The 14,493-nt window shown below is 38.9% G+C and overlaps 1 protein-coding gene across 12 annotated transcripts in view; it reads left to right on the forward strand.

Moving 5' to 3' along the window:
* CEP63 (centrosomal protein 63) overlaps positions 1–14,493 on the forward strand; it is a 42,401-nt gene that overhangs the window by 18,470 nt on the left and 9,438 nt on the right. For 11 of the 12 annotated variants that reach the window (XM_028518185.2, XM_028518186.2, XM_036030680.1 and 8 more), the window contains 5 exons: positions 649–771; positions 4,685–4,798; positions 9,672–9,905; positions 10,155–10,294; positions 11,339–11,473. In XM_028518185.2, the coding sequence (XP_028373986.1) occupies positions 649–771; positions 4,685–4,798; positions 9,672–9,905; positions 10,155–10,294; positions 11,339–11,473 (746 nt within the window). The remainder of the gene's footprint in view (positions 1–648; positions 772–4,684; positions 4,799–9,671; positions 9,906–10,154; positions 10,295–11,338; positions 11,474–14,493) is intronic. The other variant, XM_036030677.1, reaches the window with a different exon arrangement.

A 14,493-nucleotide genomic window follows, 5' to 3' on the forward strand; every position in this document is an offset into this window, starting at 1 on the left:
CCTAGAACAGAGATGCCAAAATGTGTTTCTTGGTTGAGTATTTGAAAGAAATAGAGCTATTTTTGTATGATGTGGTGGCACATTGACACCAAAAACTTATATTAAATATTACTTTTTGAGTTAAATTAGTTACTACATTTTAAGTAATGGAGGATCCAAAGGGCTCAGAAGCATTTTGGGATAAATAAGAGAAGTGAGAAAATTCTGTAATATCTATTAACCCAGTCTTCTTCAGATGGAGAGAAATTGCTTGTATTTTTATGTAATTCCCAAACACCTCTCTCCTGCTTACTGACTGTCAGCGTTCCACAGGAGAGGGCTCAGGGCCACGGCCTGCAGGCTTTGAGTTCAGGGGCGCGTGGGTTGTGGGGCTCCGAGGACAAGGCTTTTGTCACAAGAATTACAGTTTTGTTTAGAAAAGCATTTTCCCTGTATTTTTCTTTGACTTGCTGTATTCCTTCTCTAGGGTTTGTGTTTTATATGTAGTTTTGAGTTGTTTTGTATTTTAATTTGCAAATCAAACATGCTCTTAAGCTATTTTATAATAGTACTACTCAGCACTGCTCTTGCTTTCAGAATACCAATTTGTTCCACCACCACTGTTTATAAATTCTTACATTTTAAGTCTAGAAATAACTGTGTCTACAGTTAGGCAAACTGAAGAGAAGCTATGAAAAACTACAGAAAAAGCAAATAAAGGACTTCAGAGGGAACACCAAAAATCACAGGGAAGATCGGTCTGAAATTGAGAGGTTAACCGGAAAAATAGAGGTATGTCTGTAGTAACAATTTCTTCATAGTGATTGTCAGCCTTCTTGGAGCAAAGTGATGTTTCTGCTGGTGCTTGTGTCAGATCAGTTTTCTACCATTTCCAGGACTGTGGCCAAGCTCTCCCTTCCTGTCATCGTAGGGGTTCCCTGTGGCCGCGGGGTTACTAGATGTCAGTGATTCTCAGCGGGGCAGTACCGCCCTTCGGGGGCACTTGGCAATGTTCAGAGACACTGTTTTGGTTGTCAGAATGACTGGGAGTGAAACTGGTGTTTAGGGGAGAGGGACCAGGAACTCTAAATACACTGGGGCTGTTCCACACAGGAAGGATTATTGTACCCAAAATGCCAATATTGGGAAACAGTGACCAATAATTACTAGCAGTCTTTGGTGGCAGTGGTCTTTGTCCTGTTTATTACCTAATACAGTAGAGGCTTAGTAACTGTTCAGAGCATATGGCTCTTCTGTACAGAGCAGTCCCACACCAGATTGTTCATCCTCAGTCCCCATTTAGATACAATAAGCCATTTACCTCCCCTTTTGCTGACTTTGACTATTGTATGCTGGATTGATTCCCTGATGGGCTGAAGGGAGGCAGTGAGTTAGCGTTGCAAAGAGTAGATGCAGGGCAGCATGGGGCTGTCACTCTTTTCCCCTGGCACCTGCCACTCCCTCCTCTGTCTCTGCCACTGCACCGTAGGTGCACTCTGCAGTGTACCTGGGAATCAGCCAGGGCCCTCTTAGGCTCTCAGAGATTCTGACCCAGTAGTATGGCATGGGACCTAGGAATCTCCATGTTATTCAGCTCCCCTAGCTGATTCTAACTTGAGAAACCTTGTTCACCATCTTTTTATAATTACTTACAGTGTTTCTACTCAGAGCAACCTGTTAAATGCCCATATGTTATTACTACCTAGAGCTGCAGTCTCTGTTTAATATTCTTCTACATCTCAGTGTTTTTATACATTTGAAGAGCTTAGAACCTGAGGACTACAGACTTACTGCTTCCTCTCCAGCCCTCTTCAGTGACACCTGGGCTTCCCCCCACCCCAGATTCCTCATTACCACTTCCTGACCAGTTTCTTTTCTTTCTACCTCAAAAACCCCATCATTTGTTTTCATGCCATCAGCCTATGTCATCTACTAATGTACAGTCATCCTTGGATCCCTGGGTTTACTCCCTGGCTCAAAGATTTCAGCTCCTAGTTCACTGTCACTCTATCCAACACTACTGTCCCCAGAGTGCTTGAGGCTTTCACAAGAGTGATACTCATAATACTCGTGGTCTTTGAATTCCTCAGTATTCTTTCCTCCGTAGATATTTTCACCTCCTTCCTGTCTCATCCATCCATTCCTATCACTGTTCCTTAGGTGTTGTTATTACCAGTACCTGCACCCCTCCTGGAGTCACACACTAAGCCTCTCATTCTCTGACTCCCATCCCTGTGTTTTCAGCTCACTCCCTCTAGTCCCTGGACTCTCAGTCATCACTTGACCCCAGCCCTTATGGTGAATGAATTCTGCCACCTCTTCACTGCTCCATCGCTACCTCGTGTCCTCACTTACCAATCCTTACTCAGCTTAAATTGCATTGTTACATTCCTTACATCCCCCTTCAGCACCTGTGCTTCTCTCTTGCTTCATCGCATTTGTTTGGCAAAACTATAACTCTGCTTAAACCCAGCTCTCTGCCCACTCTGTACTTGCCCTGTGCAGCAGAACATGGCTGGAGAAAATAACAAGCAGACTGGCCTCAATTTAAATTTGTGGTCACTCCTACTCATTCCCTTTCATTCTCCTGCTTTCCATGACTGTTTCATACTTTCTCTTTTCTCAGATTTGCAACACTCTCCCCCACATTCTCACCTTTGGGTAATGATCTCACTTTCTGTTTCACTGGGAAACTAGAAGCAATGCAAAGAGAATTTCACAAACTTCCAACACTGTTTCTACCAACCTATTTGCATCTGTACCCAGATGCTTTGCCTTCCTTCCAGAGGAGCTGTCCATGCTCCCTCTTCCCTGCCCATGACATTGCTCCAGAAGTGTTCTTTCTCTCTTCTGCATCCTTAGTCCCTTCCTCCAACCCTGATCCTGCACTGGGTATTTTCCACCAACATCCAAATTTCTCCCCTCTTCAATATTCTCCCTTGACCTCTCTTCCTCCTCTGAATACTGCCCCATTTTCCATTTTATAACTAAACTACTGTAGACATCTATACTTGTCTCCTTTTCCTCCATTTTTCTCGCCCCCAACTCAGTAAGACGTTTGGCCCCACTCTGCAGAAGCTATTTACGTGGTTGTGACCAATGACTTTGACGTTACTAAAGCCGGTGGCTAGCTCTCATCTCTTTTATCTTAGCTGCTGCAGCATTGGGCCCAGCTGTCGCTCCCTCCTCCCTATAACACTTTCCTGCTTTGGCCTGGAGAACGACCATGCCGTTCTGATTTCTCTCCTACCTTGTGAGCCACTCTTCTCAATCTCTTTTGCTCCCCAGCCTTTAACATTGGAATACCCCAAGCTGCAGTCCAACCTTTTGGTGTCTCTGGGCCACACTGGAAGAAGAGTTGTCTTGGGCCACACATTAAATACACAAACACTAACAAAAGCTGATGAGCAGGAAAAAGGTTTTAAGTAAATTTACGGTTTTGTGTTGGGCCGCATTCATAGCCATCTTTGGCTGCATGTGGCCCATGCGCCATGGGCAGGACATCCTTGCCCTACACAGTCTTGCTCTCTGCTTGCACTCTGATGACCGTTTCCCTCTAATTTTTTCTTTTACTCCACTCCAGTCACACCTGTCCTCCTTGTTCATCCTTAAACATACCAGGATGCCCCCACTTCAATGTTTTGCACTTGCTGGTCCCTCTCCCCAGAACGGTATAATTTCATTCCCATCTCTCTGTGTAAAAGTTAGTCTGGCCACCATTTATAAAATTGCAACACCAACCTCTGAGCACTCTGTGCTCCATTTTCTCTAAAACACATTACCATCTAATGTACTATGGACAATGAATGTGTTGTCTATTGCCCTTACTTTGAGGGGGGCTGGGATTTTTGTTTGTTTTCTTATCTCTTGTATCCCTACTACCTGGAACTATACCTGGCATATATGATTGAACAGTTGAATAAATGAATGAATGAGTGAGTGATGATCTGAAAGTTGGTTAACAATAATTACCCTAAGCTAGCATGAGGCTTCTGGAGTTGAAGGAGAACAATGATAGAAAGCCTGAGTTTTCATCCCTTTCATTAGCCCTATTTTCATAAATATTGGGCTTATTTTCTTGATCATGCAACTCAAAGTATTAGTGACCCATCATTAACTTTGAACTATTTGCTTTGGGTTATAAATATCTATTAAAATTTAGTACAGGTTTCTCTTGTTCTTCAAGTCTTTGTAGTTATTCTGTTGAGACAGTCAAAATGTGTATAGCAAAGGATATTGTGTTATCTGGATCTCTTTGGTTCCTGAGTTTTAGATGCTGAGAAGAATTTGGCTACCAAGGGACTTATCTAAAAATGTATCTGAATCTGTTCAATTGTGGGTTTGAATATCAAGAATTTAGGTAGTGAGGGATATCCGTAATCATATTTTCAAAGTTTAGTTATCTGAGCATCCGTTTTCTGAAAAAAATCACTAAAAAATTATAACAACCTGTAGGTGGCAGCACATCTGTGAAAATCATCTTGAACCTCTGTGTTTCATACGCTTCATCATTAGGGTATTAAATTTAGAAAGACAGACCTTCAGAAGCACAGTATGTCTGGAATTAAGTATTACTCTGCAGTTCTATCAGCTAAGTGAGTAATGGGGCTCCTGACGTGGGGAAAAATTGAAGTAAAAGTGAATCTGGCAAGTATGACAGCATGGGGAAGCATTTAGAAGTTAAGCACCTTAATTGCCTCTCCAGGAATTTCGTCAGAAATCTCTGGACTGGGAGAAGCAACGTTTGATTTATCAGCAACAGCTATCTTCTCTGGAGGCACAAAGGAAAGCTCTGGCTGAACAATCAGAGATAATTCAGGTAGGTTTTAAGACATGTTAAAAGAAAGAAAGGCAGAGAGGTTTTGATTACATTTGAACTAGCTTAATGCAGTACATGTGTGCTTGCTCATTTCCACGTGTGTCCTCATGCCCAGCTTGTTCCTTTGCTTGCCTGCTTTCCTCCCTGGCGTCCTTACTTTCTCACTCATGCACGTTCTGTCGCTTGCTTGCGCACTCTGCCAAACTCCCGCATTCTCATGCTTGCTCTACACTTACACTCAAGTTCATTCCCCTAATCTTGGGCTTTCCCCTTCACCCTCCACTTCTCTCTTTCTACCCCTGTTCTCTCATCTTCTCCATTTCTCTGTGTCTCAGGCTTACTCGTTCTGGCTGTTTCTGGCTGTTGCCCTGGCTCTACTTCTGTCTGTGTCTTGTTTGACACCATAATAGCTGGGGCACATTGGCTCAGGTGCCTCAGCCAGGGAGCTTCAGCGAGTCTCCCTATTTAGACACAAATGCTGAGAGATTCACACTGCATTGGTGTGCACATTAATTGAAAGCAGTATCTTGTGGCAGCAGACACACTTTTTAGAATACTAGTATAAACCATTCTTTAAAGAAGAACTAATGGCCTAAGCAAACCCAAAATATAGCCACCAATTTAGGAATATTTCTTTGTGAGACACATTCAGTTTGCTTTTTCAATTAAGAACCAAGACCATAAAGGGAAACATTGAGGGAAATGAATATTTCTGACAATATATTTTATGGTGGACACTGTCTCAATGCTTCTTTTATGTGCAGTTCTCTAGGATATATAATTATGTGTTATCTATTTTATGTGATAATCTGTCGAGGTTGGTAGTTATCTGTTTTGTAGAAGGAGGGAACAGACTGAATAAACTAAGAGAACTGGGGGTAAGCTTTATTTCTTTATTTATTAAAAAAACCCAATCTGCACTATTTTCTGCTTCAAGTTTCTATACTGTATTGGCTTCGGACCTCCTCCCCACCCCTGGCCCCGAAATACTAGCTGGCTGACCAGCTGCCACTAGGGCTCTGCTGTGAGAGAGCCGCTGGGAGCAGCGGGAGGGGCCGGGGTGTCCAGCCCTGAGCTTTTTTACTTAACCCAAAGCACTAAACAAAAATAAATAACCCTAAGATCCTGTTATATTCTAATTGTAGTCTTCAGATTGGCAAAAAAGAAAACTGAGTTTTTAATAGTTCTCAGTTATTCATCTTTGGTGTGTACTTATTATAGACTGCAGATCTTTTATTTTCAAATTGCTCTTTTGTAATTATTCTGTATAATTAAAACTTTATTGTTGTAAAAATGAGATTTTTACTTATCAAAATTCAGCTAGGGCTGCAATAACAAGCTTTTAAAATGCCAACATTTGTTTTCCCTTTGAAGGATATTTGAATTATTCTTCTTACAGTTTTCTTTAACTAAAAAAATGTTATTTATATTTCTCTTCCTCCTTTAGCAAACTAAACAAATGAAATCTTTCTCTGATTGAGCTTGTGGCAGTGCTGTATGGTCCTCATTAAAAAAAAAAGAATTAAATAAACTTCTTTTTACTTTTTCCAAGCATTAATGGTTATCATTTTGCCAGTTTTATTTTTAAATTGTGGTAAAAAACATTAAAATTTGCCATCTTAACCATTTTAAAGAATATATAGTACAGTAATGTTAATTATTGGGTGGGCCAAAAAGCCCACTTAGTTTTTCCATAAAATAAAGACACAATTTTCATTTTCACTGAAAACTTTATTGATTTGGGTATTTTGAGTACCGTATGTTGGCTATCTCCTACTATTGGCTTCTAGTGGGTAGAGGCCAGGGGAGCTGCTAAACATCTTCCAAAGCGTAAGACAGTCCCACAGCAAAATATAATTATTGGGCCAAAATGTCAATAGCACCAAGAAACTTCACAACCACTTTTGACACATCTGATCAGTCACAGCACCTTTTCCATACACTGCACAAATCTTTTTTTGTGCTTCAGTAGCATTTTTACCTTTTTTGAAATAATAAAGTGTGACATGCTGACAATGTTGCATATTTTCTTCCATCTTCAATATTAAAACGGCTACACAAAAATTCATCAATTTGGATAAATTTTTTTAATGCATGCTGATGTGACAGCTGTCACAATACAGTCTAACAAAATTGAGTCGAATGAAGCTAAAGACAACTAAGCACTACTAGAGCCAGCATACAGAAAAAAGAAACAAATGAACTTTTTGGCCAACCGAATATATGCAGATTGTTGTGTAACTGATCTCTAGGACTTTTTCAACTTGCAAAACTAAGACTCTGTACTCATTGAACAACTAACTCATTTGCTAATCTTGTTTCAGCCTTTCCTACTTTTTATTTCTGGCTAGAATATTACAAAGCATGTAAAAGACATTGTCTTATTTCCCAGCAATAAGAACGTAATAAAACATAACTTTAGTATACCAGTATCACATTAGCAGAAAAAATTAACTTCTTAATATAATTTAATATCTGGTGTGTTCAGATTTTCCCAGTTGTCGGAAATAATGTCTTTTTACAATTGGATGCCCAAATCAACATCCAGTAAAAGTTGAAACACTGCATTTTGTTCATATGTGGGTCGCTTTGAACAGTAAAAGTAGAATATATGGGAGATTGGGTAAATGGATATCAACATTCATACTTCTCTCCAATAAAAAAAATTCTTGATGTAAACTTTTTTCTTATATATTTATAACATATAAAAGGAGAGCTCATAATAACTCTACCCCTTGAGTTATATATTTGCTTGAGTTGTTTTCTTTAGTCAGCTGTTGAAATTACATAATACATGTTCATTTTAGAAGAATGAGAAAATGTAGATGAAATGACAATTACTGTGATTAATATTTTGAGTAAATTCTTCTAACCTTTTCTATACTTACCCTGCACAGCAGCCCTGGGACTTGGCAGAATGCAGCTAGGTGTCTGATCAGCTTTTTGGCCCATTTTAAAAATGGGGTGGTTTATTATCTTATTGTTGAGTTTTAAGAGTTCTTTTCAAATTGTGTACAACAGTCCTTTATCAAGTCTGTCTTTTGCACATATTTTCTCCCACTCTATGGCTTGTCTTGTCATTCTTTTGACCTTGTTTTGAGGAGCTGAAATTCTAATTTTAATGAAGTTCAGCTTATTAACTTCAGGGAGTGTGTCTTTCATGTCATATCTAAAAAGGTATCTCTGTTCCTTATGATCTGGGTTTTTCTCTTACGTTATCTTCTCTTATGTTAGTTTTACAGTTTTGCATTTTACATTTAGGTCTGTGACTCATTTTGAGTTAATTTTTGTGAAAAGTGTAAGGCCTTTGTCTAGATTTATTTTTTTGCACGTTGATAACCAGTTGTCCAGCATTGTTTGTTGAAGAGGCTTTTTGCTCCATTGCATTGCCTTTGCTCCTTTATCAATAAAGCTCAGTTGACTATATTTATAGGGCTGTATTTCTGGGCCATGTATTCTGTTTCATTAATCTATTTGTCATTCTTCTGCCAATGCCACATTGTTTTGATTACCATAGCTTTGTATTAAGTCTTGAGGTCAGGTAGCTTCAGTCATCCAACTTTGTTTTTTCCCTTCCATATTGTATTGGATATTCTTAGTCTTTTACCTCTTCATAACAAACCTTAGAATCAGTTTGTTGATGTCCATAAAGGAATGTGGTGGGATTTTGAGTGGGATTGTGTTGGATCCGTAGTGCATGTTGAATAGAACTGACACTGAGACAGTATTGAGCCTTTCTGTCCATGAACATGGAATACCTCACCATTTATTTAGTTCTCTGATTTCATTCATCAAGGTTTTGTAGTTTCCCTCATATAGAACTTGTACATATTTTGTTAGACTTGTACTTAGCATTTAATTTTTTAGGTGTTAATGTAAATGGTATTGTTTTTAATTTAAATTTCACATGTTCATTGTTGGTATGGAGAAAATTGATTGACTTTTATATGTTACCCTTGTACCTGTACTTTGCTATAATTGCTTATTAATTTCAGGAGGTTTTTTTGTTAATTCTTTCAGACTTTTTACGTGGACAGTCATGTTACTTGTGAACAAAGACAGTTGTGTGTCTTCCTTCCCAATCTGCTTACCTTTTATTTCCCTTTTTTGCCTTATTACATTAGCAAGGACGTCCTGTCTGATGTTGAGAAGCAGTGGTGAGAGAGAGCAGCCTTGCCTTATACCTGATTGTAGTGAGAGAGCTTCAGGTTTCTCTATTAAGGATAATGTTAGCTGTACATTAAAAAAAAACTTCACCTGAGGACATGCGTATTGATTTTAGAGATGGGGAGAGAAATGATGTGAGAAACATCAATCAGTGGCATCTCATATGTGCCCTGGCCAGGGATCAAACCCATAACCTAGGCATGTGCTCTGACTGGGAATCAAACCTGTGATCTTTTGGTTTATGGGACAATGTTCCTACCAAGTGAGCCGCACCAGCCAGGGCCGGTTTTTCTTTGTTTATCTTTTCATTCTTTTTTAGTTGTTTAAATTACAGTTGATAATTTAATTTTGTATTAGTTTCAAGTGTGCAGCATAGTGGTTAGACAGCTATATAACTTACAAAATAATCCTGGATAAATCTAGTACCCACTTGACATCATACATAGTAATTAAAATATTATTGACTGTATTCCTTATGCTGTAGCTGTATGGGTTCTATAGTCTTTATCAAGTTGAGAAAGTTTCCCTCCGTGCCTAGTTTTTATCATTCATGAGAGTTTTTTTCTATGAATGGGTTATATTTTTAATGAGCTAACGCTTTATATTTTTATGGAAGTAAAACTCAATTTCATTTTAGTTTTCCTTATTCATTGATTATTCTTTCATCATTTCACTTTTTACCTATTGGCAATCTGTGTGTTTCTAGGCTCAGCTTGCCAATCGGAAACAGAAATTGGAGTCTGTGGAGCTGTCCCGCCAGTCGGAAATTCAGCACCTGAGCAGTCAGCTGGAGCGGGCCAACGACACGATCTGTGCCAATGAGATGGAAATCGAGCGCCTCACCATGAAGGTCAATGACTTGGTTGGAACCAATGTGACTGTTATGCAAGAGCAGCGGCAAAAAGAAGAAAAATTGAGGGAATCTGAAAAACTGTTAGAGGTGTGTTTTAAAATTACTGTAATTGGGGAAATGTGGAAAAATGTGTGCATGTATGTTTTAAGAGAGAATAATTAACCTAGAACTATTCCCAGAATTTATGGGCTTTTTTCCCATTCTGAGGCCAATGGATCAGATATTGATAGTTTTATTAATGTTGTGCCTATTATATAACTCACAGTCTGGCTTCCTTTTCTCTTGAAATAGAAAAATTGTACTAACATCTGACTTTTTTTCTGAGTATTTTTGTAGGTTCTGCAGGAAGAAAAGAGACAATTGAAAGCAGCTCTTCATTCTCAAGAAAATGTCATTCATGAGGCAAATATGCAAAAGGAGAAGCTACAAGCAAAATTAAAGGCAACTGACACTCAACATACAGTAGAGGCCATAAGGTATGTTTCATCTTAAATATTATTAATCTTAGCCACTTGGTGTTTTGATAACAAGCACCAGTTTTATATTGTGTATTTATAATTTTATGTTTGCTCATATAATGGGTTTTCTTACTTAATTTTAATTTCTTTTTTTTTAAGATTTTATCAATTTATTTTTAGAGAGAGGGGAAGAAGAGAGAGAGAGAGAGAAATATCAGTGTCTGGTTGTCTCTTTCACGCCCCCTACTGGCAACCTGGCCTGCAACCCAGGCCTATGCCCTGACTCGAAGTTGAACTGGCGACCCTTTGATTTGCAGGCCGGCACTCAATCCACTGAGCCACACCAGCCAGGGCTTAGTTCTAAGTTCTGAGTTAAAGTTTTATAGTGTTATAAAGTTTTGTGTGGTTTTCTGCCTCTGATTTGGGTCCCTAATCTAGAGACTCTAATGTTTAGAAAGTTAGGAACCTCTTGGTCAATCTGATCTTTGGGCAAACTCCAAATGTGAAAGGAATTATAGTCCACATCTCCTGGATTGAGATGTAGATTAGGTTATGATTATTAGCTCTTTATCATGATTATCATTGATAAGCCTACTACTGAGATGGCGCTTTTAAGAAAATTCCTAAAACTGATTTTATTTCTGTATATAAATTAGTGCTGTGAGGTTTGTAGTGGAAGGAAACAGAAGGAGCTGTGCCCCTTTTGCTGGATTTAACTCTGGTGCACATTTCTCTTCTTGCCAGAACTCTGGTAGTTTTCCAGTTTATTTGACTAAAGGTTATCAAGTGTCAACAAAGTGATTTTTGTCATTTTGTCTTTTCCCCTTGAAAATCAGGCCAAAGTGCCAGTTGGGAAAGGAGTAAACTGCTGCTGGCATTTTGAGTGGCATCATCTCTTGCCCTTTTACTCTCCCAGTGCTCTTTTCATTAAAGCAGGAGACGAACTGAAGAATCTTGAAGAGCTTTGTTACCAGAAACAGTTGGGACATCTGAATGTTTTGCACGTTATTTTTGTTTGCAAAGATAAAAGGCCTTTGCTGACCCTCTTGTACCCGTCCCTAGGTCCCCGGAGGAGTCTCAGACGGAGAGGAGGTACAGCTCTCGAGAGCAGGACTTAGACCACGTGCTTTCCCCACTGGATCTAACCCACACGAGTGAGGAACTGCTGCAGGCAGAGGTGACTCGTCTGGAAAGCAGGTAGACGCTTGCATGCACATTTCCAAAATGGTCAAGTTGTTAAAAATGATTTTGATCATCCTATTGATAAAGTAAACTAATATAATGGTCAGTAAAAAAAACAAGTTTTTTTTCACTAGCATCCACAAATGGCCTGACTTCTTATTTCTTTGAGAAAACAGAGGCAATTAAAGAACTTCCTAATTCTTATGTCACTGAGTCTACCTGTCTGCCTGCCCATAAACTGTTACATTGGATCAGTTGATGGATGACAAGTCTCTTCTTCTAAAACTCCACTTGTTTTCTGTTTCCACAGTTTTTCTCTTCTCTTTTGCATCACAAAGTTCTTCCTATCTGATTATTTTGCTAGTGGTACAAAATAAGCTTTAATATTTCCCATCATAGTGGAACAATGAAAGCCTTCCTTTAATCCTTTATCCCCATCAAGTTACTTCCATATTTCTCTGCTCTCTTTCGAAACCAAATTCCTCAAGAGTTGCCTGTGCTGTCTTTACTTCTTCACCTTTCACCTGTGTGGAAGCCCTTCAGTTAGCACTTTCTTCTGCCAGCCAGCTCCCCGGAACTGCTCTTGGCAAGGTCACTCTGGATACGAGGTCCCCTTCCCTCTGTTCTGAAATGCTGTTGGGTGTTAATGTCATCCCGATGTTGCTGTGCCATGCCCAGCTCACTTATGTTGCTGTCCTACTGGGGAACTGTTTTGTTTGTCATACCTCTAAATGTTTTGACCGGGGAGTTTGATACTTTATTTTAAACATGAATCCTGGTCATTCATACACTAATATCTTCTGTATCTAAAAGATAAAATATGGAGCTCCAGTGGCGCAATCGGTTAGCGCGCGGTACTTATAAAAGATAAAATATGTAAACTGTTGCTGTTTTACCCTTTTATCATTAAGTAATATGTTTTTTGGTCTTACTTTTATTTCTGTTTTTAGAAACTATCAAGTATTTTCTTTACCTAATAAATACATGTGCCCACACACATGCATATATAGTGGGTTTTTTTCCACCTTGGAATACTTAACACAGTCCTGGTTATCATTATTGAGGTATATGTGTACATTTTAGAGTGAATAAAATAATTTAAATCTTACTATTCTTTTTGACAGGACTAATTTTACATTTTTATTGTAGATTTTTCCATTTACTGGCGTTTGAGTAATCTTTTCCATGTATGTATGTTTTACTGTGCTGTCCTCTGGCTCTGAAGGCTTGCCTCTTGTTTCTGACTTGCAGTGTGACCTTTAGGCCCCAGTTTTCCCACCTGTTGACAGGACAAGGTTATCTCTAAGCTTTCTAACTCAGTGTTTGATATATTGTAATCATATACTAAGTTCCAGGTAAATGAATATACTAGCATTTTTAGAAACATGTAAAATTGGAATGAACAGATACAAACACCAGTGCTCTGTACTAAAACAATGGCTTTAAAAAATTCTTTTTTTGGCCCTGGCTGGTGTGGCTCAGTTGGTTGTGGGTTTGATTCCCAGTACGGTGCATACCTAGGTTGTGGATTGATCCCTGGTCTGGCACGATCCCTGGTCCCAGTGCATATGGGAGGCAACCAGTAGATGCTTCTCTCTCATATTGATGTTTCTCTAGCCCTTCCACTGTCTAAAAGCATTAAAAAAAAAAAAAGGAATGTCTTTGGGTGAGGATAAAAGAAAAAATCCTTTTTTGTATTGAAAAACAACTAGAAAAAGGAACCCTTTTATTTTTCTTAAAAAATATTTATTCAGAGAGAGGGAAAGGTGGGAAGAAAAGAGGGAGACACATCAATAGGTTGCTTCTCATATGCGCTCTGACCAAGGACAGAACCCGGAACCCAAAACCCAGGCCCTAGGCATGTGCCCTGACTGGGAATTAAACTGGTGAACTTTCGCTTTACAGGATGATACCCAACAACTGAACCATAACAATCAGGGTGGAAAAGGATCCTTTTAGATAGTTTATTGGTGTTACTCAGTTTGAATAAAATATTTCTTAACTGGAGAAATGTATATAGTTGTTTTTGTATTGCTGTATTGCAAAGATTGTATTTTTGAATGATAGTTTATCTGGTAAATTGGCTGCATTGGTAAGACAATCTTGGTAGTTATTAAGCATTTATCAAACAGTCTAGAACCAACTGATCCAGGAGTTGAAGGGATGGTGGACACAGCTGGAGGGAAATAAGGAGTAAAAGACATTATTTTAATCATAGAATTGGTAGTTCAAGAGGCGAAATGTACATGTTACAGGACCTGAGAGCAATTTAAAGTAGTACATTTAAGGTAGACAGTTCTGGAAAATTTGTATGTTCAAGCTATATAAATCGAAAATAAACTGTATTTAAGGTGATTAGGGGATGAGGTTTGGGGTGGCTCTATTGGGAAAACACTCCTCTGATTGTTGAGAGGATGTTGGCCACCCACTGCCAGGCCAGGGAGGAAGGTACTTTGTGGTCAAGGGGATGGTATATGCAGAGACAAGCAGTCAGGTGTAGCAAATGGCACGTGGCAGACAGCACAGCCTTTTGATTTGGAAGCAAAAAGATTTTACTTGTAGAAATGAGCACTGAGAGAGGAGAGGTAAGATGCCCCTGATGTTCTTATATCTGATAAGGGATTGATTCTTAGGTTAGGAGGACAAGTTGGAAACTCTTTAGAGAAGATTATTCTGGCAGCTGTGTGTAGAATGGAATTGTAATTAAGTGTAGTGAAGATTTAGATTATGGTGGCAGCTCCTGTACAACTAGAGAGAAAAAAATTAGCTGTAATTGTCAGAATTTTGTAACCCGGTAAATTTTAAGCCAAAGGAAAGACTGTAGGTAAACACAGAAATCAAAAGTATCTTCAAAAGTTGGAATTGGGTTTAGCTGCCCCTTGTGATAAGAAAATTGGAAATGAGTTTTAATTTGGGGTGGGAGATGATCTGTCAGATATGTCTTAGACATCAAAAAGGTAAATTAGATCATTCAGTTTGTGGGTTTTAGTTTTGTTTTTTTTAGATTTTATTTATTTATTTTTAGAGAGATGCAG

The sequence above is a fragment of the Phyllostomus discolor genome, chromosome 7 (genome assembly GCF_004126475.2).
Source record: "Phyllostomus discolor isolate MPI-MPIP mPhyDis1 chromosome 7, mPhyDis1.pri.v3, whole genome shotgun sequence".
Taxonomy (NCBI): Eukaryota; Metazoa; Chordata; class Mammalia; order Chiroptera; family Phyllostomidae; genus Phyllostomus; species Phyllostomus discolor.